General features: G+C 33.9%; 1 protein-coding gene across 4 annotated transcripts in view; it reads right to left on the bottom strand.

Annotated features, from left to right (window-relative positions):
- The window catches only part of Grik2 (glutamate ionotropic receptor kainate type subunit 2), a 625,308-nt gene that overhangs the window by 42,354 nt on the left and 557,569 nt on the right, over positions 1 to 25,385 (bottom strand). For all 4 annotated transcript variants that reach the window (XM_048449039.3, XM_048449041.3, XM_048449040.3 and 1 more), the window contains exon 15: positions 1,443 to 1,668. In XM_048449039.3, the coding sequence (XP_048304996.2) occupies positions 1,443 to 1,668 (226 nt within the window). The remainder of the gene's footprint in view (positions 1 to 1,442; positions 1,669 to 25,385) is intronic.

The following is a 25,385-nucleotide window of genomic DNA, read 5'->3' as shown; positions in this document are numbered from 1 at the left end:
AAGATTGAACCCGCTGAAGTTAAGAACTCACTTGCATTAAATGAAAGAGAAACAAACACACAAATACATTATATGATAAAATGAAGTAACACCAGCATGTCATTCTTTATCTCAGTGTCCTGTCTGTTTCCTTTTCCCTTCTCTGCCCCGTTTCCCTCTTTTCTTTTATATTCCTGCCACAGTTGCAGACCCCATCTGCCTATCCTAATAGCAGTAGGATTATATTTAAACCAATGTGATTAAGCAGGCTAATTTTTCCATTTCAATAACTTGAATTTAATTACATCTCCAGAGTAATTTTGTCTAAGATATCCAATTATAGGCTCTAAACATTAAGACATGAGCCTATTTTAGGAATCCTCATTTCTGCCCACTACAGGTACATCTAAGGTATGATAGATCCTTTAATGCAATTATTTATTTAAGTAATAAGAAGATATAAATTTGTAAATATTGGCGCACACAACATAAAATTCCCTTTGCATTTTCCTGGAAAGGTTTATCGGTATTTTAATTATCATTATCGTTCTCATTTTGATGTAGTATCTTGCAGACTATCCAGGCCTGACTCAAACAATCCTCCATTCAGCCACAGAAGTGGTTAGAAATACAAGTATGAAATATAATATCATCTTAAATTATATTTATTTCACTTTATTATTGTGGCTAGAACTAATTTTAACACATATAACTGGAGAAACGTTAGAGGCAGTTAGTGCTTGGTACCGAATGCCATAGCTATGTCTCTGTTAGTTGTTATGCTCTGATTCTTTCTGGTGGAAAGAATATTTGTAAACAGAAACATAGCTTTCTTGTTTAGTTAACTTTAATAAAGTTATAAGCTTCAAATTCGAAACAAAACAAAATTATCAATTTTAATTCATTTATAAAACTAAAAAAGAAAAGTTTGAAGCCAAGTACGATGAATTTTGATTTACATCTGTATTTATAATATCCCTCATTTGTTCATTTGGGGAGACTGAGGTAAGAGGGTGACCTGTAAATCTGAAATCTCAATATCATACACATTAAGTGTATGATCATTTGAGATCATTTCTCAAAAAAATCAAAATAATAATAACAATAAAGTTTGAGAATTGAATATTTATAAGATGAACATGTTGAAAATGTTCCAACCTAGGCAAAACAAATTATCTGCCAGATATCTGATATAAATTAATTTTTCTTTTGACATGTTCAGTTGGAAGCAATATCCAACTTGTGAAAATACTCATACAATATATTTTGATCATATTCTTTTTTTCTTCTCCAGCTCCTTGATTTATCAAAACTTTTAACTTTTTCTCAGAAATATAAATACCATTGTTAAGATGTAGTAGGTAAAGATTTTTCTGTGAACTGTAAGAGTCTTTGCTTTCCCTCTTGAAACAACAACACAGATAAGTGAAAAAAAAAAGCATAGGGGCCGCCTAGTAACATACCCATGGGAGTGCCAACGCCATAACCCTTGGAGTCTATAAGGCCGCCAATCTGTGTGAGGTTACAGTTACGCTGGGTAACGAACTCGATAGTTGTTGACTCCATTAGGAAAGCATAATCAGAGGTGAGGACTCGCTGGATCCCTTCTTCATTGCTTTTGACAAGCACAGACTGTCTCCTGCTGCTCATAAACGCCCACATTTTGTCATACGTTGAGATTTTTGATTTCTGGAGGAAAATAACGTAAGTTTAACAAAATATTTTAGTTCTACAGAGTCTTACAACATTTAGACAAAATAGAATACACAGTTTTTCACAGACCATTCTATACTTGTCTCATTTACGAAAACTCAAGATTTATACAACATGTATCTAGTAATTCATCACATTTCTGGGTGAATGACAATTTAACAAATATATTTGAAGTATCTCAGTTTAAAAATTCAAACTAGTAAGTTGTATAAAACAATAGAAATTAGGAATGCAACCAAACTTACTAGAGACTCTCCTGATTGCAATGTACTCAACTTTTCTGTGGGTATATTTTATGTTGTTTAATATCAAATTAAGAAATGACAAATATTACACACAGATTGACACTGTCACACAACAGTGATTTTTGTTGTATTTCACCAATTTGGTGAGTCTATCACCAAATTGACATCAAATCAATTTCCTAGGATATAAAGATATAGTTGAAGAGATGGGGAAAATGTATTGCCTATAAGGAAATTACAAATAAAAATAGCGGTATTTCCACTTATACAAAATACAGTTCCCACAGATGCCCCCAGAGTCTACACAAAGACAAGTAGAAATCTGTAGTTCCAGATTGCTTACTAGAAACCCTTGGATCACTCAATTAAATAGATTTATGAGCAACTGCAAAATCTCAATGGAGTTCTACTAGAATTTCATTTTAAAGGAAAGAAATGAGTTTTGTTTAGAGGCCTTGGAAGAGAATAAATACTAACCAGTTTCTTGCCTGCTGTTCTTACCTGCAAGCTCCCAGCTTTATGTAACACCTACATAGGAGTGGCAAGAAAACACTGACCATGTGGAAACAAGAAGAATAGACTTCACACTTTTATTTTCAAGAAAAAGTACAACTTTGTGGGGTTAAAAGCAGGAAATAAAAAAAGTATTTAAGATTATGCTGAAATTTTGTTTGAGTTCATGAAGTCAATAGTGAGCTCAAATGTATTTGTTCCCCTAAAAACTATCAGAATCAAGAGTTCAGGAGCACAGTTTGCTTCCTTTCCCTCTTGAAAACTTTTTTCTAATATTTTGTTTGACATTTAAATCTGAATAAAATAAAAATTAGAGCTCATCTGCAGATGGAAGTAAGTTTGTATAAAGAAATAAAATTGGCATCAGTTTTGATTTGTGAATCTGACTGAAAGCATGAAAAATAACCTATATAATCATAAGTGTAGGTTTGGTGTCTGAACATAGACTAAGTAATTTCTAGGAAGAATAAAGAGGAGGCAGGCCTTTAATTTCAGCACTCAGGAGGCAGAAGACAGCAGATCACTATGAGTTCAAGGTCAGACTTGTCTACAGAGCAAGTGCCAGGACAGGCTCCAAAGCTACAGCGAAGTCCTGTCTCAAAAAAAAAAAAAAATCAAACAAAGATACAAAAAAAAAGATATAAAAAGATGGCTCAGTAGTTTAGAACACTTTGCTTTTTTAGAGGGCCTGGGTTTGATTCCCAGTACTTGTATGGTGGCTGATAACCACCTTTAGTTCTAGTTCCAAAAGATTCAACACCACACTGTCTTTAGACCACTATCAAAATTCTTCTAACCTTTAATTGGAAGAAAAAAACCTACTATTTTATGAAGTATTTCTTCATTTAAAATACTGAAATATTTTTGATGCTGTTTTTTTCCCTTCTCTGAGCACTTTCTAAGGTTTCTATTAAAGCTAATAATTTCCTATTGTCATCTAAGATCTTTCACTTGTTTTCAACATCTGTTGTATAGAGTTTAGTATAGCTATTCCTGTTTCTTCCTGTCAAGCAAAACGTTAACTTCTATTATTCTTTAAAATAACTTTAATTAACTAATTTACTTTTACATGTATGGATGTTTTACCAGCATGTATACTGTGCACATATGTGCAGTGCCTTAATATCAGAAAAAGACATCAGATTCCTTGGGACAGGAGTTACAGGTGGTTGTAAGTCACTATGAGGGTGCTGGGAATCAAATCCAGGTCTGCTAGAAGAAGAGTTTAAGCTCTTAACCACTGAACCATGTCTCATGCTCCACATATTTTTCTATTCTTTCAAAAGACAAAGAAAGATCACTTTAACTATTTTAATTCTTACAATAAATGTAAAATTCAAATTTGAAGAATCATGGATATCTTTTATTCACAACTAGACACAGATTACAGGAAGTCCAACATTTAATGATATTTCTTTGGAATCTCTTTACGTGTCTTCTTTAGTGATTATAATGTTTTATGTATCCTTAAATATTCCTATTCTAAATATAAAATGCTATGCAGAAAACCACATTGGAGTTATGGGTTAAAGTCATTACTACCTTTGTAGTTTAATGTAAGTGTCTGTGTTTTTATCTATTTGTGTATGTGTATGGGAGCATATGTATGTGTGTGTTTGAAAATTGCTCAGCTCTTCTAGGACATTCTATATCAATATAAGACACAAGGAAGAGGACGTATTAAAATTTTAAGGATGGCTGTTTTCTGATTCATGGTTATCTATAACCTGCCTTTTCTATCATTTCTTCCTTATATGATCTTCCCCAGCAATTTCATATGAATCAAGCTAGATTTGGAAAATTATAACCTATGAAGTTCATCAACTTGTACTTTCCCTTAAAAATATATAAAGAATGATTAATTCTGAACATCTTTTGATGATTCTAGTACTTCTATTATTTTTAGTGATGGTCATGGTGTTGTTGGTTTAGAAACAAGAAAAGGACATGAGTTTTACTTAAATCTAGCATTTAAAGGAGACTTCCAGACTACTTGAAAGGGATTTCATTCAAACTCTTATGCTGAATATGAAGCTGCTTCTACTGCTATTATTAGGGACATTCTTGAATAATTGGTTACTTTAAGTAACTTAAATAGAAACTCATAAAACACACTATTGGTGTGATGTAATGAGTACTAGTTCTATTTTGTTAGTTAATATGATGTTGCTTAATCTCTTCCACTTTCAGCTTACATAATGAAAACATACATTTTTTTATGTGAGTTTTACTTTCAGGCTGTCTTAGTGTTTCTATATCTGTGAAGAGACACCATGGCCATGGCAACTTTTTGAAGGGAAGTATTTAATTGGGTGACTTACAGTTCAGGTGTTTACTCCATTATCATCATCACGGGACCTGGTGGCATACAGGTAGACATGTTGCTGGAGAAGGATCTGAGAATTTTACATTTTGCAGGCAACAACAAGAGAAACTCTCTCACTGGGTGTGGCTTGAGCATATGTGAGACCTCAAAGACCGCCTCCACAGTAACATACTTTCTTCAACAGGACCAGCATAGTCTAACAAGGCCAAGCCTTCAAATAGTGTCACTTCCTTTGGGGGGGGCATTTTCTTTTACACTACCACACAGACTCATAGCATTATTCTGAAGATGAAATGTGACTAATGTGTATGGGATACTTTATGGGATTTCCCTTGATTTTAAAAAATGAGGCAAGTTATATTAAGTGTTATGTAGACATGGTCTAGCACTGTGAACAGGAGGAAGCAAAGCACAGCATAATGAAAATATAAATGTAAGTGGATTTTACTGAACTGATTTAGAACCCTCCACAGCACTCAGGGTACACTCTGGAGATTGGTTAATTATACATTACTCTCAAATTACTATGCACCGTAATTCTACTTTGATCCGATAAAGTTTCAGAGCCAGTGACTGATGCATTTTACCTGCAAAAGACCTAAATTTGTTCTCTGGGAAGGCATGAGCTAGGGCATTAACTGAATCCAGAAGACACACGCTGAAGACAGCTACCATGGGTAAAGAACAGCCTCCCTGATTATCCATCTCCCCTCTTAACAATTCTAACAGTAGGAGTGAAATATATTTTTAGCTTTTTGAAAAACCTTCATGTGGACTTTCATAGTAACTGGACCAGTTTGTAATTCTATTATCAGTGAATACATGTTTTCCTTTCTCCACATCTATACAAGCATATGTTCTCTCATTTGGTTTGGGGGTCTTAGCAATTCTGACTGAGGAGAGACAATATCTCAAATTACTTTTGATTTGTATTAATCCCACAGCTAAGGATATTGAAAATGTCTACAAGTGTTTCTTTGTTGCTTTTATTTCACTTGTTGATAATTCTCCATTTACCACAATATAGATGTTTGTTTTATTGAGGTTTACTTTTTGAGTTCAATATTTATTAGATATTAACTCTTTGTCAGTTGTATAGCTGGCAAAATTCTCCGTTCCCCCACTCATTGAGCAGGGTGCATCTTCACTCAAATGATAGAATCCTTTGCTGTACAAACCCTTTTTTAATTTCATTGGTATATGATTATTAAGTTTTGGTCTTAATTCCTGTGCTACTGGGACACTGCTGAGAAAGTCCTTTCTTGTACCAATGAATTCAAACCTATTCCCTTTTTTATCCTCTATCAAATTTGGGGAACCAAGAATTATGTTGAGCTCTACCATACACTTTGAGTTGAGTTAATTCAGAGTAAAATATAAGGGTCAAGTTTCATTCTTCTGTATGTAGGTTATCCACTTATACAGCTCTGTTTGCTTAAGATACGGTCTTGTCCTCATTGGGTATTGTTATCCTCTTGATCTAAAAATGAGGTGACTAAAAGTGTGGGCATTTGTACGAGGGTCCTCAATTCTGTTCTATTGATCAATGGCCCTGTTTTTGTTGCAGTGTCCTGAATCCCTATTTTCTATAGCTCTGCAACATAACTTGAGTTTTGGGAGAGTGATTCCTCCAGCAGTGTTTATTGTTCAGTATTTATTTCCATTTCCGTGAAGCAAAACACTTCCAGATTTATAGTGATAATGATAATAAGTAACAAAAATATGTTTCATATTTTAATCAATAACTGCTAATTATTTACTATACTAAATCAATTCATTTTTGTTAGAATTATATTAGATAGGTATTATGATCCCTGTCTTAAAAATGAAAAAAAAGCATGGAGATGTTAATAATTTTTTAAAGCACATTTCTAAAAACAGAAATAAAACTTGGGCTTGTTTTATCTACAGGTATATATTCTCAATCATTATACTATACTCACTTCACCTAATGACACATGTATAATATATTTTCCAGGTACATGCATTATAGACCCCTACAGTAAAACTTGCAGCTTTGTGACAATGAGGTGGCTCCCAGAACTAGAAATAATCATTTCTAAAATCTGTAAATACTGCTAAATAGAATTAGTCATGAATGAGTATACCTCTGAGGAAAGACATACAAAAGCTGAAAAAGAAGTGACATAAACTTTCTAAAGAAGTGTAGAGCTAAATAAAAAAATTGAGAAAAATAATTTAAAATTCATTTCCAAATTTAACATCTGAAGTGAAATGTTGAAGGTAGACAAGAGATTTGACTTTAAATGGAATAAAATTAATAGTTTATAAAAAGAAAACCTTGTTCTGGATGAGAATAAATGAACTAAAGATGAGTCAGTATTACACAATGAGAATAAGAATGTTCTAGATTAAGTAACTTTCAGCAAGTATGATGGCTTCTGTGTACTGAAATAGATGTGTGGGCTCAACTAAGTACACCGAAAGTCAGACAAGGTACTGGCACCAATTAATGTGTAGAATTATCATACAAAATCCAGACATAATGTTGGCATGAATAAGTATGTGAAAGAACATCAAAAGTCAGACATTGCTGTAGAGAATCGTGGTAAAATGAGTTGTCAAAGTAGCCTGTCTTTCTAATTTTCACATGTTCTTTTATGCTACAGGTCCGAGATCCTAACTTCTTCCTAAGTCACTACACAGTTGAGAGGACCTCAAACATGGTGGTATTCTTTACATTCCTTACATTATTTATTTTAGAAAATGTAGAAATACAAATGTCTGATATATACAAATCCCCCTTCGTCTCTGAAATGCAAATCTCCAAAACTTCTAAGCAATTTGAAACTGAGGAGTGATATTTCCAGAGCTTGGGCATATAATCTTCCTAAAGTGTAACTCACCAGGGAAGAAAGTGTCTCTATCCTATCTTCCCTTCTTTATGGTTTGGAAAGAGCCTTACTTTAGTTGGTGGTTTTAAGTCTGAAAATGCCTCAATCAAGAAGTTAAGAGAAAGACTATTGCTTTTTAATAAGAAGAATAACTAAGAACCTACTGTTACAATTCCACTCTTTATTAAGTCTTATAAATGGCCATACCCCTCAAAACTCGTCTGGGGTCTAAACTCAAATTATGTTTCAACAGACTTGGCTTCTCTTTCCTTACTGGAATTATCTTTTATTAAGCCCTCCTCAGCATTGAAGTTGATCTTTCCTCAATGCAATGTAATAGTCATAGGTTCAAGACATTTTCTTCTTTAAAATGTATTTATCAATTTACTTTTATTTTCTAGGTATAAGAGTTGACACTAATAAAAATAGACACATCACAATTAGTTAGCATGGAGGAACAGAATAAGCATTGTTCATAATGCTAGGAGAAGGAAAAAGGAAATAAGCAAGAAGTTGACAGGAGAGGGACAATAAAATGAACTACTAGTTTTGAAGAACTCCCTAGGCTACAGTGTGGAAAATGGATCCTGAATGTGGGTGTGATGCATTGTTAATGATCATATAGCATCAGCAGGGAAGAATTTTTCCATAGGAAGCAATGTTGAAGAGGGGAAAATATTCACAAAAATACATCATAACGTCAGCAAAACATAAGGAGGTGAGAGTGAATGAACGAGTTTTCTGATTAAAACATGACATTAACAAAGGGGGGAAGAATTAAAAAAGGGTAAAATGTGGGGACAAAATCATCAAAAGTGGTAAGTTGGAGATGCCTTTTAGCATATGTAGGATTTGTTGTGCCAATCTGAAGTTTGGTACAAGAGTGTGAACTAAAAGTGTCACTTTAGTTATCGCTGCTAAACATGATAAAAGAGTAGACACATAAGATATATTTTATAGAGAATAAAAAAGTCCTATGGTCAAGGTTTCTATCAAATAAGTCATAAAAAATGAACAAAAATGATGTAAGAATATTTTGAGAACTTCAATATTTCAGAGATTGAAGCAAGAGCATATTCTGTAAGACAGTGAATGTCTGTGCTGATTTCACTAAAAACCTAACAACCCCAAATACCTACATTCCTTTGACTTGACACTAGAGGGGTTCTTGACTAACTGAGGACAATGAAGCTCCTCCAAATCACCTTAAAGTGGGTTAGGAAGGATTCGGGAAAAGAATGCTAGTAGCCATTAGAGGAAAATAAATTCAAAGCCTGATAGTGAAGAAGAGATCAGGCTAGTAGAGAGTCAAAATATGTTTGCTTTAAGTAAGATTATCAAAGGTTGAAGAGATTTGAGCATGCTTAAATGCCAGTGGGGCTATTTTTTAAAAAAAGAAAAAAGTTTAATAAGTCAAAAGAAGTATAATCAATATCATCCTCCACACCTGCTTCTCTTGCAATCACTTTTCTGCTTTCTGTTTTTGAGAGCTTACTCTTTGTTTCCACGTGTAAATGAGGTTTTCATATCATTTTTTCTTCTGTTCCTGGAATTTGTCACTGAGCATGGCAACTACAATTAATTATATTATATTCTTGAACTCTTCTACATAGGTCTGAAATGTTCTTGCAATGAAAGAAGTGTAAAATAAAGTATATGTTAGTCAACTGGATTATGGCAATCTTTTCCTATTTGTGTGTGTGTGTGTGTGTGTGTGTGTGTGTGTGTGTGTGTGTTTGATGTGGGATTTCCCTCTATATGCTGTGAATTCCATTGGTGAATAAAGAAACTGCCTTGGCCTGTTGATAAGACAGAACTAAGGTAGGTGGAAAAAATAAACTGAATGCTGGGAAAAATGAGGTGACCTTAGAGAGAAGCCATGTAGTCCCACTGGAGACAGATGCTGAAAATTTAGCTGGTAAGGCACAGCCATGTGGTGATACACAGATTAATGAAATGGGTTAGATTTATATATAAGAGTTAGCAAATAAGAAGCTAGAGCTAATGAGCCAAGCAGTGATTTAAATAATACAGTTTCTGCGTGATTATTTTTGGGCTGAGGGGTTGGGAATCAGCAAGCGGCTTCCTTACTACACACACTCACACACACACACCCCACACATACACATACATGAAGCTATCATGTTACATTATATAAATGTATGAAATCTTGACAGTTATACTTCAAGAAAGCAAGCATAAATAGTAGAAATCTTAGAGTTTACTTAATAACATTGATTTTAAGTTGAATGAATGAAATCTTACAACACTCAATTTACTTGACTTCTGATTTCATTATATTATGTGGAGCATACCTGAAACTATAATTATCATGTAAAACTTGGTATATTTTGAAGAAATAATTTGCATTGGAAATATTTAACTTTAACAAGATAAATAATTGTAAAACATTCTTATAGAATAAGAATTTGAAGTTTTGAAGAAGTCAGCAGATGAAATTATGACATATTAAAAGTTATAAATAAACTGTAAGGGCACTGAATGAATAACTATAATAAAATTAGCAAGCAAATATTTGTATGTGAAACTTCAGGGTCATATGTGCATTGGCATTGATAAAAGGTACATCAGCTTGCAGCATGGACTAAGCATTTTAGGTGAAACCATGCAGGCATACTTAAAGAAACACCTATGTTAAGTTTTGGTTAATTTCTTGTGACTGTGGTTAGTTTAATTCAATGAAGCATAATATCCTAGAGATTTGATTAAACTGCATGAGGGAAATATGGGGAATGAGCCAGAAAAAAAAGAAGTAGAGACTTCGTGGCTGATGGACAATGGAGCCAAATGTCCCTAGTTTTTAGGAACTTCTAACTACAGTGAAGTGGCAGGACCAGAAGGAGGACACCATGCAAAGAGAGATTCTGGAAAAGTCTCAAACTGCCCGGGTCAATGCTAACACTATGTTATTTGAAAAGAAAGATTAAGGTGCTCACAATGGCTCACACCTTTAATCCCAGCACATGGAGGCAGAGGCAGGTCAGTGTGGTCTTCATCATGCTTTCCAGGACAAACAGGGCTATGTATGGAGAAACAACGATAATTTAAAACATAAAGACGGGCAGTAAATAAAAAAAACATCGTAAAAATAATTCCTAAAATGAGACAATTGAGAAAACAATAAGTACTGCATAGAGAAACCGCACGGTCAACTGTGGCTGTGTGGAAGAATGAGCTAGTGGAGGAGAAAACTGTTCATGATGTGCTGCACCTTCCCATCAAGAATGGGGAAATAAAGCCACTAGCTAAGGAAAGCGGGAGCCCTGAAAACTGGGAGAAATTCATGATGTGATCTGTACAGAAGAATTTTAATTGCATAAATAGATGTTAACTTCATTGAACAAAATAATAAAAAAAAAACCCAGGAATTATCCTTACAATAAATTATTCATTGGACAGAGAAAGCCAGGAAATAAGATTAAATCCTGTCTCAGAAATATTGAAAAATACACATAAAATAAAGCAATACAAGGGAAAAAATTGGTTACTTTATGTGTATAAGTGTTTATGTGTTTGCTCGGTAACCACAGAGATCAGAAGAGGGCACATGATTCCCTGGAACTGGAGTTACAAGTTCCTAGACATGTGAGTGGTGGGAAAAATGGGGCCCCAAGGAAGAGCAGTCAGTGCTCTTAACTGCTGAACCATCTCTCCATTTATGGGGACGAATTTTTAGCTTTATAAATAAAATAATCTTATTATATCCTCCTGTTTATTACATCTCCCTCAGTGATTATTAGAAGAGACTATAGTTTTACCTATCCCTTTCTCAGATCTGCGCACTCTAATCACAATTCTGTACTACTTTAAATTGTCGTAGTGGGTTGAGGCTTAGTGGTTTTTATTTTAAAATGCTGAGGCATATAAACTGATTCGACTTTTGCTGGATCAGTGCAGACCAATAAAGAAGGTTCAGAAGGTACTGCTTGCTTATATAAAAATGTAGTTTCGTGGATTATAGAACATTGAGAAAAACAGAAAAGGAAGATCATTGGCAAAATAAACATTGATAGACGATATGCAACACTTGCTAACTCAAGTGGCTAAAATACATTTTGCTTACATAGTGCACAGAAGATAAATACCAAAAATATTTTAAAGACACAACTAGTGATTTATGAACTAATGGTATACTAACTTCTCCTAAAATCAATTTTGCTATCTGAAAACTGCTCAGTTCCTCCCAATTATCAAAAAGGTGAGGAGTACAGGGCATTGTTCTGGAATATTTAAGACACAGAATATAAAAATTTATAAAATATTCACATAAAGATAATGTTTTAAAATAAGTTTCTATTTTTTATAATACTCCTTAAAGCTAGTGAGAATAAATTACTCATGTGACTGCATAGACATTTGTTTCTTTACACTAAAAGTAATATGTTTAAAAATATCTTATTATTTACGATTGATTTTCATTTATTTTACTTAACTGTGTTGTGGGGTTTTCTTTAAATTTATTTATTTATTATTTGTTTGTTTGTTTCCCTGTATTGATGTAAGTATATTTCATGTTTGCAGAGGCCATGGAAATCAGAAGAGGGTGTTGGAAATACCTTGTAAATAGTGTTTGAGCTGCTGTGAAGAACCATGAGTTTCAGTCTCTTTACCCATAATTTAATATTTCTCTGTAATTGATGTTTTCAGCTTTGAATATACATTTGAAATTGTAATGCTATTCATTTTGTATATTATCAAATATTTACAAATTAAAAGTTAAAAAGCACCTTTTGCTCACTGGTTTCAATCTTATAACTCTCTCGCACTGTTTAGAAATGAGAAGACAATATCCTACCCAGATCAATATTTAATAATAAGATTTAGAAATAACTTTTTAGAATATGCTTCCTATAGAATAAAAACTTTCATTTATGAATTAAATTGGAATGCTGTTACAGAAGTTTGTTTTCAATGTTATGAACACATGGGTAGAAAGAAAACTCAAACTTATTTTAACAATTTATTACTTAGAGTATTTAAAAATGATTACCTCCCTCGCAATGACTAGGATCAATAAAACAAGTGACAGCTCATGCAGTCAAGGATTTGGAATAAAGGGAACACTCAATCTTTATTGGTTGCAGACTGTAAATAAACAGCCAATATAGGAGCAAGTTTGGCAGTTCCTTAGGAATATGAGAATTGGTTCATCTCAAGATCTCATATTTCCAAAGAATATTTCATCCTCTCAGGACACTGCCTTGATCATCTTCACTGCTGCTTTATTAATAATGGCAGGAAATTGCAAACAGCCTAGATGCCCTTCAACAGAATAATGGATGGTGAAAATGTGGTGTCTCACCTTTTCTATTCCTACCCCTACCCTCTCCAAGTCTACCCACAAAATCTATTCTATGAGACAGGACTGCAGACGTGGACTGGAATTGGAGGCCTTTCGGGGGATGATGTGGAAACTTAGTGCAGTGAACGCTCTCTGGAATCAATGAGAGTGACCTTAGTGAAGACTCCTAGATAAAATCTGAGAGTTACCCTACTGAACACTCCTAGTTTGGGGGATATGGAATCTGAAGCAGCCATATTTTATAACCAGGCAAGGCTTCCAGCAGTGGGACTGGAACAACAACCCAGTCACAGAACCTTCGATGGACAACCTGACCGGTCTGTGACATGTGCTGTGGTACTGGTGTTATAGAACTTGTGGGAGTGGCCAACCAGTGACTGGCGCAACTTTAACAGCACCACAATGGAGAAAGCCTATCCTGATACAGCATGAAAGGCCAGGAACCAGAGGCTGCACAGTCAAGGGACATAGGTTGAAACCAAGCAAAACTGGAACAATGAAATGATCACTAATCTTATTCTGGTATACTCATAGATCAGTACCTACCCAAATTTTTATCCAACAACTGACAGCAGCAGATGTTGAGACCATAGTCAAACATCAAGCAGATGTAGGAGATTTCCACAAAAACGGGGGAGGAAGAATTGTAGGGGCCAGAGGGCTTTACAATACCATGAGAACACAGCCCACAGAATCAAGCAATCATGGCTCATAGGAGTTCACGGAGATTTAAAGGACAGTCACAGATCCAGTACAGATCTGAGCTAGGTCCTCTGCATAGAAGCTATTGTTATATAACTGGGTGATCTTGAGGGACTTCTACCGGTGGGACTGAGGTATGTATCTGACTCTTTTGTTTGCCCTTTCCTCATCCAGTCTTGATTTGTTTACACTTGTGTTATTGTAACTTGCTATGCCTGCTCTTTTTTTCTGAAGGAAAACAGAGTAGGAATGGATCTGGGGAAGAGGGAAGCTATGAGTAAGAGAACTGGGAGGAGTGGAAAGAGGGGAAATGAAGTCAGGTTGTAATGTGTGAGAGAAGAATAGAAGAGAAAAAGAGAATAAAAATGTGCTCTGTTTACACAATAAAGTATTACTCAGCTGCTAAAATAATTGTTCTAAAATTCACAGGTAAATCCATAGAACTAGAAAAACTTGTCCTGATTGATATAACCCAGACCCTGAAACAAATATGCTAATTATTTGCTTATGTGCAGATTTTAATGGTTTACATTAAGCTACAATTTGGAGACCCACAGAGGTTAGGAATAGAGTAAGGGACTAGAGATTACAGATAGATCTTGATAGAAAAGAGAAATCGGGTAGTTGTGGATAGATGGGGAGACTGGGAAGAGAAAATTATGTGGAGAGTATAGAGAGGGAGATCAGGGAGAGAATATGGGGGAGAAACAGCTAAAATTAAGCCTAATATAGTTGCTTTCTAATTATATACATGTATCAAGGCAATCTAAATAAACTCACCAAATAATTGGGGAGTCCAACTGTACATCTAATATATCCAAGTGAAGCTTCCAGGCTTGGGATCAAGTTTCAGCTAATTGAGTGGCTGGTAAAAGGGATCCTTTGGATGTCCCCCAAACAACCCAGTCTGTTGCCAGTGCTATAGGATTTTCTGAACCAAGGCTCCGTTACCAAAGACAACACCTATAAAATTCAATGAGCAAGGAGAAGTCCTACATAGAACCTTCATCTCTATGTCTTATCATCCTTGGTACAGGAAGTTACTCTGTAGGCTACCAAAAGAGAAACACAAACATCCTTTAATTTACAAAGGTGTCCTGTCTGCCAAATATGCTAAGACAATGGTGGTACAAAGAGACAAAAAGGGAATGGATCCAGATTCTGTGGGGAAATTGATCAGGAGGAGCGAAGAATAGGAAATCTTATCCAAGCTACGGTATATGAGGAAAAAAAAATCAGTGAAAGAAAAAAAAAACCAAAAAGAAATGTTAACTTTCATACGACCTCCTTTAAAACCTTAATCAAGTGTTAAAATACCCACAACATCGTAAAATAAATTTTGAAAAGAATTTTCCATGGAAAAATATTATTTTAGTTTAAAAAGCAATAATTTATGAATAAATATTTGTTTTGTATATCATAACCCTGGCAGAATTAGATAAATTTGGAATATAAGTAAATATTGAAAAATTATGAAAATGAATTTCTAGTCATTTACCATAATTAAGTAAATTTTGCAGTGTCTAGTTCTTCAATTATTACATTTAAACAAATTTCACATAAATTTCTTCTTTCTATTGTGAAAATTTTCTCTGTGTGTAGTACCTTTTATTTAGCGATGAGCAAGTCACATGTAATAGTTCCAAATGTATGATTTGAGAAATGCTCACAGCAAGGGGAAGGAGTGTTTGGCTGAGATTTGCATTTTAATTTTTTATTACAGTAAATAAATTACCAACTATACTGGAACATATGTGCTAGGTAAGAACAGCTGAGCCCTGTCTGGACTCATCTGACCTTGGTCACTAGGAAATTAGAGTTAATTCAGGGGAACAGGATTGATACCATATGTGGTTCATACCAGAGGTGGATCTGACTCTGGTACAGCAAGCTGAATTGCCTTGGCTCTGAGCAAAACTGTCAGCTCTTAGAATAACTGTGCTTTTATCTCAAAGCATCTGAAACTTCTTAAACGACATATTTGAAAGGAAGGGCACTGCAGCAGAGGGTGTTGAGCTCTGGGTTACACTGAGTTCACAATAGAAAGCTGTATTTCTAAACATATAAGGAAGGCAGCAGCTTCAAAACATTGGTAGGTAGGATGCTATGTTTAGGTACTTGAAACAGTATTAGATAGCTTATTTTATCCTTCAAAGAGTTTCTGGTTATTGAATTTTATTCTTAAATTCAGTGTCTAACTTTCCTACCCAACTTCTTATCAACAATATATCTTGCTGGTAGGTAGAGAGGTACGAATAAAGTTAGGAAATTTGAACACATTGTGCCTCTTCAAGGCCTTGTATAAGACACAATTACTGAGTAAAGTCATATAGAAAGCTTTCTTATCATTATAGAAACTTCTTAAGGAAAGAGTATATTACTATGAAGTGCTTTTTGATAAGTAAAGATTTCTAGAGATATCAGAATTTCTTTGAGCATGATTTATGTAATTAAAAATAATTAATTCATATATTCAATGAATTCTTATGCTTATGCCCTTTTCTTTAACATAACCTTGTACGAACACAAAAACATACTACTACGCTCAACCATTTTGTGAGCTGAATACATTACTATGCAAGACTAATATCAATGTATTAGGGAAAGCAAGGTTAGTGAAAGCAGCTGAAATGACTTTCTTGCTGAGAAGAGTGCATTTGCCTGTAATGTCTCTGAAGTGAGAAGCCTCAAAGGTACAGCACTTTCGATGGAAAGCGCAGTACGTTTCACTCAGTAGTTCTGTTACATACTCATTCTTCACTTGTTCTTTATCATAATAGGTGCTTGGCACCCACAAAGGATGAAGGATCACATCAGGAACTGTATGTGAAAGGTTAATTAAGAAACATAGCATAGGCCCTGCCCTGGCCAGGCTTTTAATATCATTTTAGTTCTCACAATATATAGCAAGCAAACTAAGAATCTTAGCAGGATCCTGTGATGTTAGGACGAATGACAAATGGGATGTAACTAACACAGATGAAGGGTGAAGTGACAATGTCAGAAGAAAGAATTTCTGTCTTCTATAATCAGTCACGGCATGGCTAAAGTTCTTACATTTTTCCAACCAGGGCACTGAATTAAATACAGATAGAAAATCAATGAAGAAAAACACCTGTATATTTGAAAGTCTCAAAAGAGCTATGAGTTGATTGTCACCATTATTCTTGCCTAATGTTTTTGAACTTTCTTAGGAATTCGTGCAAATCTTATCATACGAAGTCACAAACAGCAATTAGTTATGTACTATCTCATAATTTTACTTATATTCTTCCTTCTTCATGGTCACGTATTAGTAACTTTTTAAAAACTGGTTCTCGGGGTTATAAAGATTTGTTTTGTTAGTGGTATTGTTTTTTTTTTTTAGCTTTACAGTGGTTTTTCTAACTATTACTGATTTTGAGCTATAAGGTTGATGTCACCAAAGTTATAAAGCTTTTTGAGATACATAAACATAATCCGGTATAGTCTACTGTTTTGCCTAAGCTCTGAGCCTCTATTCAGAAGTTCCGTGAGCATCTCCAATAATCTTCTTAGTGACTGTGCCACCCACCCACATCATAAAATAGACTTTCAGCAAAAGAGCTTACTTTCAAAATCATTTCACATAAACCCTCTTGTTCTAGCCTTATTTATTAAATACTTTTGCTGCTCATATTTTCAATGTGCACATTAACAATTATTAGATGTTGACTTTAATTTGTTAATGTGGATGACCATAATCCTGCTTCTCGGTGTACTGCCAAGGATTCCTTCAAAGCTTTCTCTTCTTACCAGGTAAGCTAACGCTAACACCCAATGAAACAACTGCACTGTCACCACAGCTGCTGGAGAGGGTGAGAAGCTGAAAACCAATTCAATTCTTCTTAGAAACTGCAGTCCTTCTCTCAACTTGTTCTATGTTGAATTGTCTTTTTCTGAAACTCCAACTCTTCTGTGAACTCATTTACTCTTGGTCTCCTCTATGCACAGAAATCTTGATTTTCAAAGACTCAAATGCATGTTTTTCATAAATCAAAAGTCTTTTCAAGATTTCTGTGCTTGTTGGCCAGCCTATACAGAGAACTGGTTAGCACCAGAAAAATGAGAAACTCGGTATCAAAGAAGTTGTACAGTGATACTGGAGATGAGAATCAATGTTACCTTTTAGATTTCACCTTCATTCATACACTTGGAACACACACACACACACACACACACACACACACACACACACATTCAACAGTTAAGTTCCTCTTTTAAAGTTGGTCAAAGTTGAGGTTTGTGTGTGTGCATGTGTGATATGACAGTTTGGTCAGTCTCACTTATACCTCTGGCCAAATTTCAGCCACTGGGGCAGTTTATGAAAATGATCATGATTTTATCTGTTCCTTAAAACAAACATATACTAGAATATTTCATATATTTAGTATACTAATTAAAATATAAAATGCAATAAAACACTATGCTAATATATAAGTCAGATTTTAAATATATAGTTACAGAACTGGCTTCTGTTTTGAAGAAGAAAAACTATTAAACTGAGAAATATATCTTTCCCTTAATTAATTTAATAGCTTCAAATTATACTATCATTGTTCATGCAATAAATTTTGAGATGTTAGCTAGTTAACTTTCTTCCTTAGTTTGTCAAGTTATAGAAAAAAGACATTTTAAGAAAGAAAATAAGTGTTAATAACTAGTAAGAATTGTGGTTAACACTGCAAATTATCATTATAAATAACAAAATTAGTTTATTATTATTAATATATATAACTATACCTATATTTATCAATAATATTTTGACATATTTAAATGGAATACATTGATCATTATGTATATTGACATCAGGTTAACCATCCTGTACTGAAAACAAACGAGGGAAATATGTGCTATGATTTAAAACTCAGCTAAATTCTAGCCTCTGTCAGTACCCTAACTTGTTAAAATTCAAAATTCATTTCAGAGTGAACTGAAGTTTCAAGGACATTTAAAAGAAATTATAAGCATAATACAACCTTCATAATACATAGGCAGAAGTACTGAGCTGTGACTAAAAATGCATGAGAATTAGATGTGGATGAATTTATTTAAATAAAAGAGACATCAACTGAAAATACCGTGCAAAATAAAAATTAAGCCCACTTAGTAGTTTTCATAAAAATGTCAATCAATATCTAAAGAAAACATCAGCTAAATGCTAGAATATTTCCTCCACTACTTTTAATGCATATTAAAAAGTAATTAAATACATAATTAGCAAATTCTTAATGAAAGTCAATGAGTAACATTAATAGAAATGAATTAAAAATATAAATACTATCTGAAATTAAACTGGTCTAATGAACACATTCAGAAAGGATCTTTTCTGCATATGTTTATATAAGCATTATTCACTTTTTCTTTAAAACAAAAGAGTAGCTTGCTATTGCCAGCATAGGCTAATATATTATAAAAACAATTTCTAAATGGAAGATGTTATAGTTTTTTAGTAGCTACAGTATCAGAGGCAGACTCTGTTAAAGTTACCTCGACAGGATATGCTCATTCTTGGTACAATTTGACAGTATTTTTATTCTACTATCCTTTTAATCTATGTGACCTTTGCTTACAACAGAGATATTTAAACTATCAGGCAACTTAATTTCCAAAAAATATAAAAAATATACTTTTTAATCCCTGTGGCATTTATATGGGAAAAATAGAGATAAATTGGATATTTCAAATAATTAATCAATAAATTAAGAATATGAACACTAAGTAAAATGTGAAAGTCAACCATGAGGACATTCACAGTAAGGGATTTTGAGGCTGTTACACATTTGGTCTACAAGAACACTTAAAAGTGTGCTTAAGTAGATTAAGACAGGATATTGTTAAGACTAGGGAAACTATGCTTCATTTAAATGAGTACTAATGTGTGTGTGTGATTAGTTTTCTTATTGCTGTGACCAAATGTAGTTTGGAAAAGAAAAGAACTATTTGGTTTAAAGCCTATCATTAAGAGAAGTACCGGAGACTCAAGCAGGGCAGAAAACCAGTAGGAGAAACTGAATCACAGGTCATGGAAGAAAACTGTTCCCATATAAAGTTTGCTCTCATGATTTTTCCAGCCTGTTTTCTCATACTCTTATAGAAATAATCCAAGAATACCTGCTTAAACATGGCACTGCACACAGTAGACTAGGCCTTCCTACATCAGCCATTAATTAAGGAAATGCCCAAAGATTCATCTATAGGCTAATTTGATGGAGTCAGTTTCTTAAATCCTCTTTCTCAAATAACATTGACCTGCATCATGTTGATTAAAACAAAACAAAGCAAGATAAAACAAATAAACAAAACTATCACAGTGTGTGTTTGAAATATATATTTCATACTTTCTGTTTGGGTTGTACTAATTAAATAAATCAACAAAACACCTATCAACACAAAGAACTGATAAGCTTGAGAGGTGAAGTTAAATAATGAATGTCTGCATAACATTTATAACATAACATAACATAACATTTATATAAGTTATTATAACAAGTAACTGCATTTCTTTTCAGTCCTGTCACGAGACAATTTTATCCCTGTTAAATGATACACACATGTGGGTAAGAATGCCAGTCTTTATTGCCATTGTGACAAGTTAAAATGTATATATAATGTATATACATTATATATAATGTATCAATGCACATATAATGTATAAAATTATATATAATGTATAAAATATATTTTCTAGCTAGTATAGATTCAGAACCTGCTGTGGTAGGTATCAAAGCAACCTCAACAGATTCTTTAGTTGATTTGAAGAAGGTTGCAGATGTCTAAGGATTCTGCCTTTGCTGACATGGTGACTTCATGCAACATCAGAAAGACCTATGTCAAGCAGGCTTAAAACCAGATGGTAAATATGGCAGTTTAGCTTATCCAACCCTAAATTTCAGCTGATTTATCTTTTTCACTTGATGAAAATGAGCAGAAATGTGATCTGATTTGTCAGAACAAATGCTTCTAATGGACAATCTACTTAGATAAAGCCAAAGAAAATGTTGTCACTATATAAAGGCTGTTGTATAGGCATAAAAGGGTATAGTATAAAATTATTTTTAGCATCAGTCTAGATAAGAGTCCTTGAAAAATTATTTCAAATAAAATGCAGTTAAAATACCTTATAAAATAGTGTGAATGTTTCTTAACTTCAAAAATGTGAGACTATAAAATAGTAAAATTATTAGTTTTTTGATAAGACTCTTCAAGGGCACTATGAAGAAATATGAAAGTAAGAAACGTGGAAGTCTTTACTCTTTCCTATTAAGTAAAGTGTCAAAGAAGCTAGAAATCAACAAAGAAGATAGTGCACAGGGAATACTACAACCCTAGAGTTTGTAAAGAAAATGAATCATATATAGAAAATCTCACATTACTGAAGTTAAAACTTGTTGTATTAAATCTATTTGGGAATCAGAACTTAAATCAATCAAAAAAATTGGTCTTGTAACTGAATTGATATTAATTTAGAGTAATGGATCTGACTATTAGAAGTGATGGCCATCACCAAAAGAAACAACTGAAAAAAGGAAGCTAGGTCTTAACCACACAGATTATGCTAGAACCTAGTTGTAGAATCCAAAGCTCATAGAACTCTGAATAAAATGATAGCATTGAAATTGATGCATTTTAATGAAAAGTTAGTCAGAACATAAAGAGCAATTTTTAATGTTTCAGAGTATCAAGATCTTATTGAGGACTTCTCAAAAGAAATATTTTTAACTGTACCCTACTTGACAGAGTTACAGATAAGCCTAACAAATCTGAGAAAAGGGGCATGCAGAATACAAGCCCTCTCTGCTTTTGATGGTGTATCTTTGAAGACATTGCAACCTGTGTAGAACTGCTGAAGTACATCCAAAGCATAAATTCAGGAAAAGCTTCATGACGAGACTGAAAGATGTTAGTGGAGGAAAGAAATCAATAGTTCTCCCTAACAGTTATGCCTATGAACTACAACAATAACCACTTAGACAAGCTTTACTAAGTTGCATAGTGACACATACATCCTGCTGGAAACCAACAACTTTCTAATTGGACTCAAGACTGATTTAACAGGAGAGAAAACATTCCTGGTACCATAAACTTACTGAACTGTACATAGTGAGGCCATTGCTCTTAGAATACAAACTCCTACTGCTCCTTTACAAAATCTACCATACCTAACTGTATTCTAAATATTTATCCTTATACCCACAGACAACATATATCATCAAAAAATCTTCTTTTTGCAGCAGAAGTGACCATTAAGGACACTTATAACTTGTTCAAAATACCATGAAGTTTTCAACTCCAGGTGACGTATACATAAAGCATAACCTTTGTACCCAAGGCTTAGAGAGAGAGAAAAGGTTATATGAGGCAAAAGTCTACAATGAAATTGTACATTTTAGCTATGGCAGGGAAGATAGACCCATGAAATCTCAAAAACATAGCTATCAAGAGTAGGAGAGAGGAAGAAGAATGGGAGAGAAGAAGAGAGGAAGGAAGGGATGAAAAGAAGAAGGGAGAAAGGAAGGGAAGGAGAGAGGAAGGAAAGAAAAATTAGTTTTTTTCTCCCAATTTCTGCTTATCTGGTATTAGTTCTTATTATTTTCATCTTCCATTACCAGCTCAGCAATTATAAACAGATATTGTGAATTTCTTATATTTTAATACAATTCTGTTTTCTAAAATGTGATATTTTAGAAATGTTTGTTCTTGTGGGTTTTGCTTGAAGAAAACCTTTATACAGGGGGGAGGGCCCTGATCCTCCCTCAAGTGATGTAACAGGTTTTGTTGACTCCTCATGGGAGACCTCACCCTCTCTGAGGATTGGATGGGGAATTCAGTGGGGAGAAGATATGGAGAACAAGAGGACTGGAGAGAGAGGGAATTAGGATTTGTATGCAAAATAAGATTATTTTCAAGATATAATAATAAAAAGTGAACATGAATAAATATAGAAGTTCTTTTGGGATTTTTTGGGTTTTGTGCTTCATAGAACATAGACTCTGGTAAAGAACTGAGAGATAAGTAGATAATTTTTGGTAGTGCAAAGGGAATGTACAAATGTCACAAGATAAGATATAGAAAGAACATTTCAGATGACTTTCAGTTCTTCAATATTTTCTTTTAATGTCTGCTTTTCACATTTTACTCTGTCATAGTACCCAATCTGTTCTCATTTAATGTTGTGCAATAAATTCTTAATTTCTCCTGCAATCTCTTTTTCTTTAAATTATTTTTAAACATGCATTTTTCCCATATCTCTCTACTGCTCCAAACAAATAGAATACTTTTATCAGTCATCAGAATCTACAAACAAATTCCATTTGTTTAAAGCACTGTGAAGGATCCTTCATGTCAAAATAGGCACGTAAGTTTTATTAGAAATATTTGTGTGAGAAACTAGAAATAAAATTCACTATTTGTCTTATCCAAAGTACAGAATTACATCTATATCCTATCTATAGTTAGATATCATCTTCTAGTTAGATAGATAGATGATAGATAGATCAATAAAGAGGTCAATAGATCGACAGATAGATAGATAAATATAATCTATAGACAGATATAATCTGTCTATTTGTCTATCAATCTATCTGTCATCTATCTAGCAATCTATCTTTATCTCTATATATGGAATGACAGTGAGATAATAGATTAGATATTTTGTGAAAAATATAAATTCCCAGTTTGTTAGAATTTTGAGAATTTCAAATTATCACAATACTGTGAAAATTTATAGTAAAATTAATTTCCTTTTTCTTTGTGAAATTAAATAGGCATATGTTATTATTTTTGTCAAGGGTTAGATAATATTTCAGGTAATTTTATTATTGTAAAATTAGATAAAATTATATAGTTATTCATAATTTAATATAAATTGCACTTAATATTTCTAATCAATAAGTACAAAAAGAAGACTATAAAAGTATTTTTATTTGTCTAAAGATAACCAGAGAGTAGTTGTTTGCTTACACAACATTCATGCTACTAAGGCACCAGTGGACATAGCTTTCCAGGAAGTCATTACAGAGTCTCACAGATATGTAAGATTGGTTACTCTTCTCCTATGGTAGCATACATAGAACTTTCCACACTATGAAATCTCATCAGCAAGAATGAAGATATCAGATAAGTAACAGGTTGATTTCTCCATGTTCCATGACTCATACACATGTTGTCTTTAGCAATATTGTCAAGTTCTGGAGGGTAGACAGACACAATGCCAATAGCCAATCATGTTTGTGGAGGGAGTCTTTGGGACTCTTCTGGCCAACAATTCAAGAAGATGTAATCTATTTCAAAGTACTTGTTTTTTTTATTTGCTAGCATATGGTATCTAATTGGAGTATTGTACACCCATGACAGAGTAACTCCATTTAAAATCTCTCCCTCTCTCTCATTTCTCTCTCAATATCTGTATCTGTCTACACACACACACACACACACACACACATATGCAAGTGTATATGTATATATACATGCTTTAGTTCTCTAGGAAATGTCTACAATAGTAGGATTCCATTTTTCAAAGACTTTTAGTGAGAGTTATTCCTCTTAGTATTTTATCCTCTACCACTGCTCACATATCCTCAACTCCAATCGATTTTTTTTTTGCTGGTGTGTATACATGTAAAATTCATTCTACTTTTTAATTTTACAGCTTACTAATGCTAAGTTAAAGAGGTTTTTTACCTTTTCCTTGGAATATTTATTTGTGTATAATGACAGGTTCAGTGGCCCAATCTTGTCCCAGCACTACTTATGAGGCAGAATGAGGAGGATCACCACAAGTTCAAGGCAATCATCAGGTACACAGTGTGTTTAAAGTTAATTAAAAGCATAAGTGAATTTCTGTCATACAGGCACAAATATATACATTATACTATATTATATTATATTATGTTATTATATTATATTATGTAATATTGTGTGTGTGTGTGTGTACGCGCGCGCGTGTGTTTAGGAGGTTCTTCCGTCTATGTGTTGCTTTTATTGGTTGAATAAAGAAACTGCCTCAGCCTTTTGATAGGGCAGAAATTAGGTAGGCAGAGAAGACAGAACAAAATGCTGGGAAGAAGAACAGACGCCATGAATTTCCTGCCTGAGATGGACGTAGGTTAGAATCTTGTTGGTAAGTCACAATCACATGGTGAATACAGATATAATAGACATGGGTTTATCAATATGTGAGAGTTAGCCATAAGAGGCTAGAGCTAATGAGCCAGGCAGTGATTTAATTAATACAATTTCTGTGTGATTATCTCGGGTGTAAGATAGCTTGCCAACCAGGCTTACTAGCAGCCCACTTGCTCCTACAACAGATTGGCACCTCAATGTGGTCAACTGACCCCATGTAAAATCTGAAAGATCTTCAAAAAAAATACAGAGTTTAACACAGTTTTTGCTGTTTGCTGATGGTGTGCCACAGAAAGTTTTTTCGGACTCAGCAGCCATACCAAAGGGGAAAAAAAGCCATGCGGTTTTAAGACGAGGCTTGCTGGGCTGTGCTGCCAGCACAAACTTTAGCTATGAAGCATTTCAATGGCTTTTATAGGAACAGATGTTTGTGTGCCCACTCAGAATCAGGTAGAAAGTACTCTGAGACCATTCCAATGGCTCAGCCCTCTGGCTGGGCAGGCAGCAGGATCAGGTCTACTAGGTATGCAAAAGCAGGAGAGCATTGCAGATTCCTGCTGCCATACACAGAGATGTTTCCAGGC

The sequence above is a fragment of the Myodes glareolus genome, chromosome 1 (genome assembly GCF_982192425.1).
Source record: "Myodes glareolus chromosome 1, mMyoGla1.1, whole genome shotgun sequence".
Classification (NCBI taxonomy): Eukaryota; Metazoa; Chordata; class Mammalia; order Rodentia; family Cricetidae; genus Myodes; species Myodes glareolus.
Note: the sequence above shows the minus strand (reverse complement) of the source record. Positions and strands in the feature narration are given on the sequence as shown.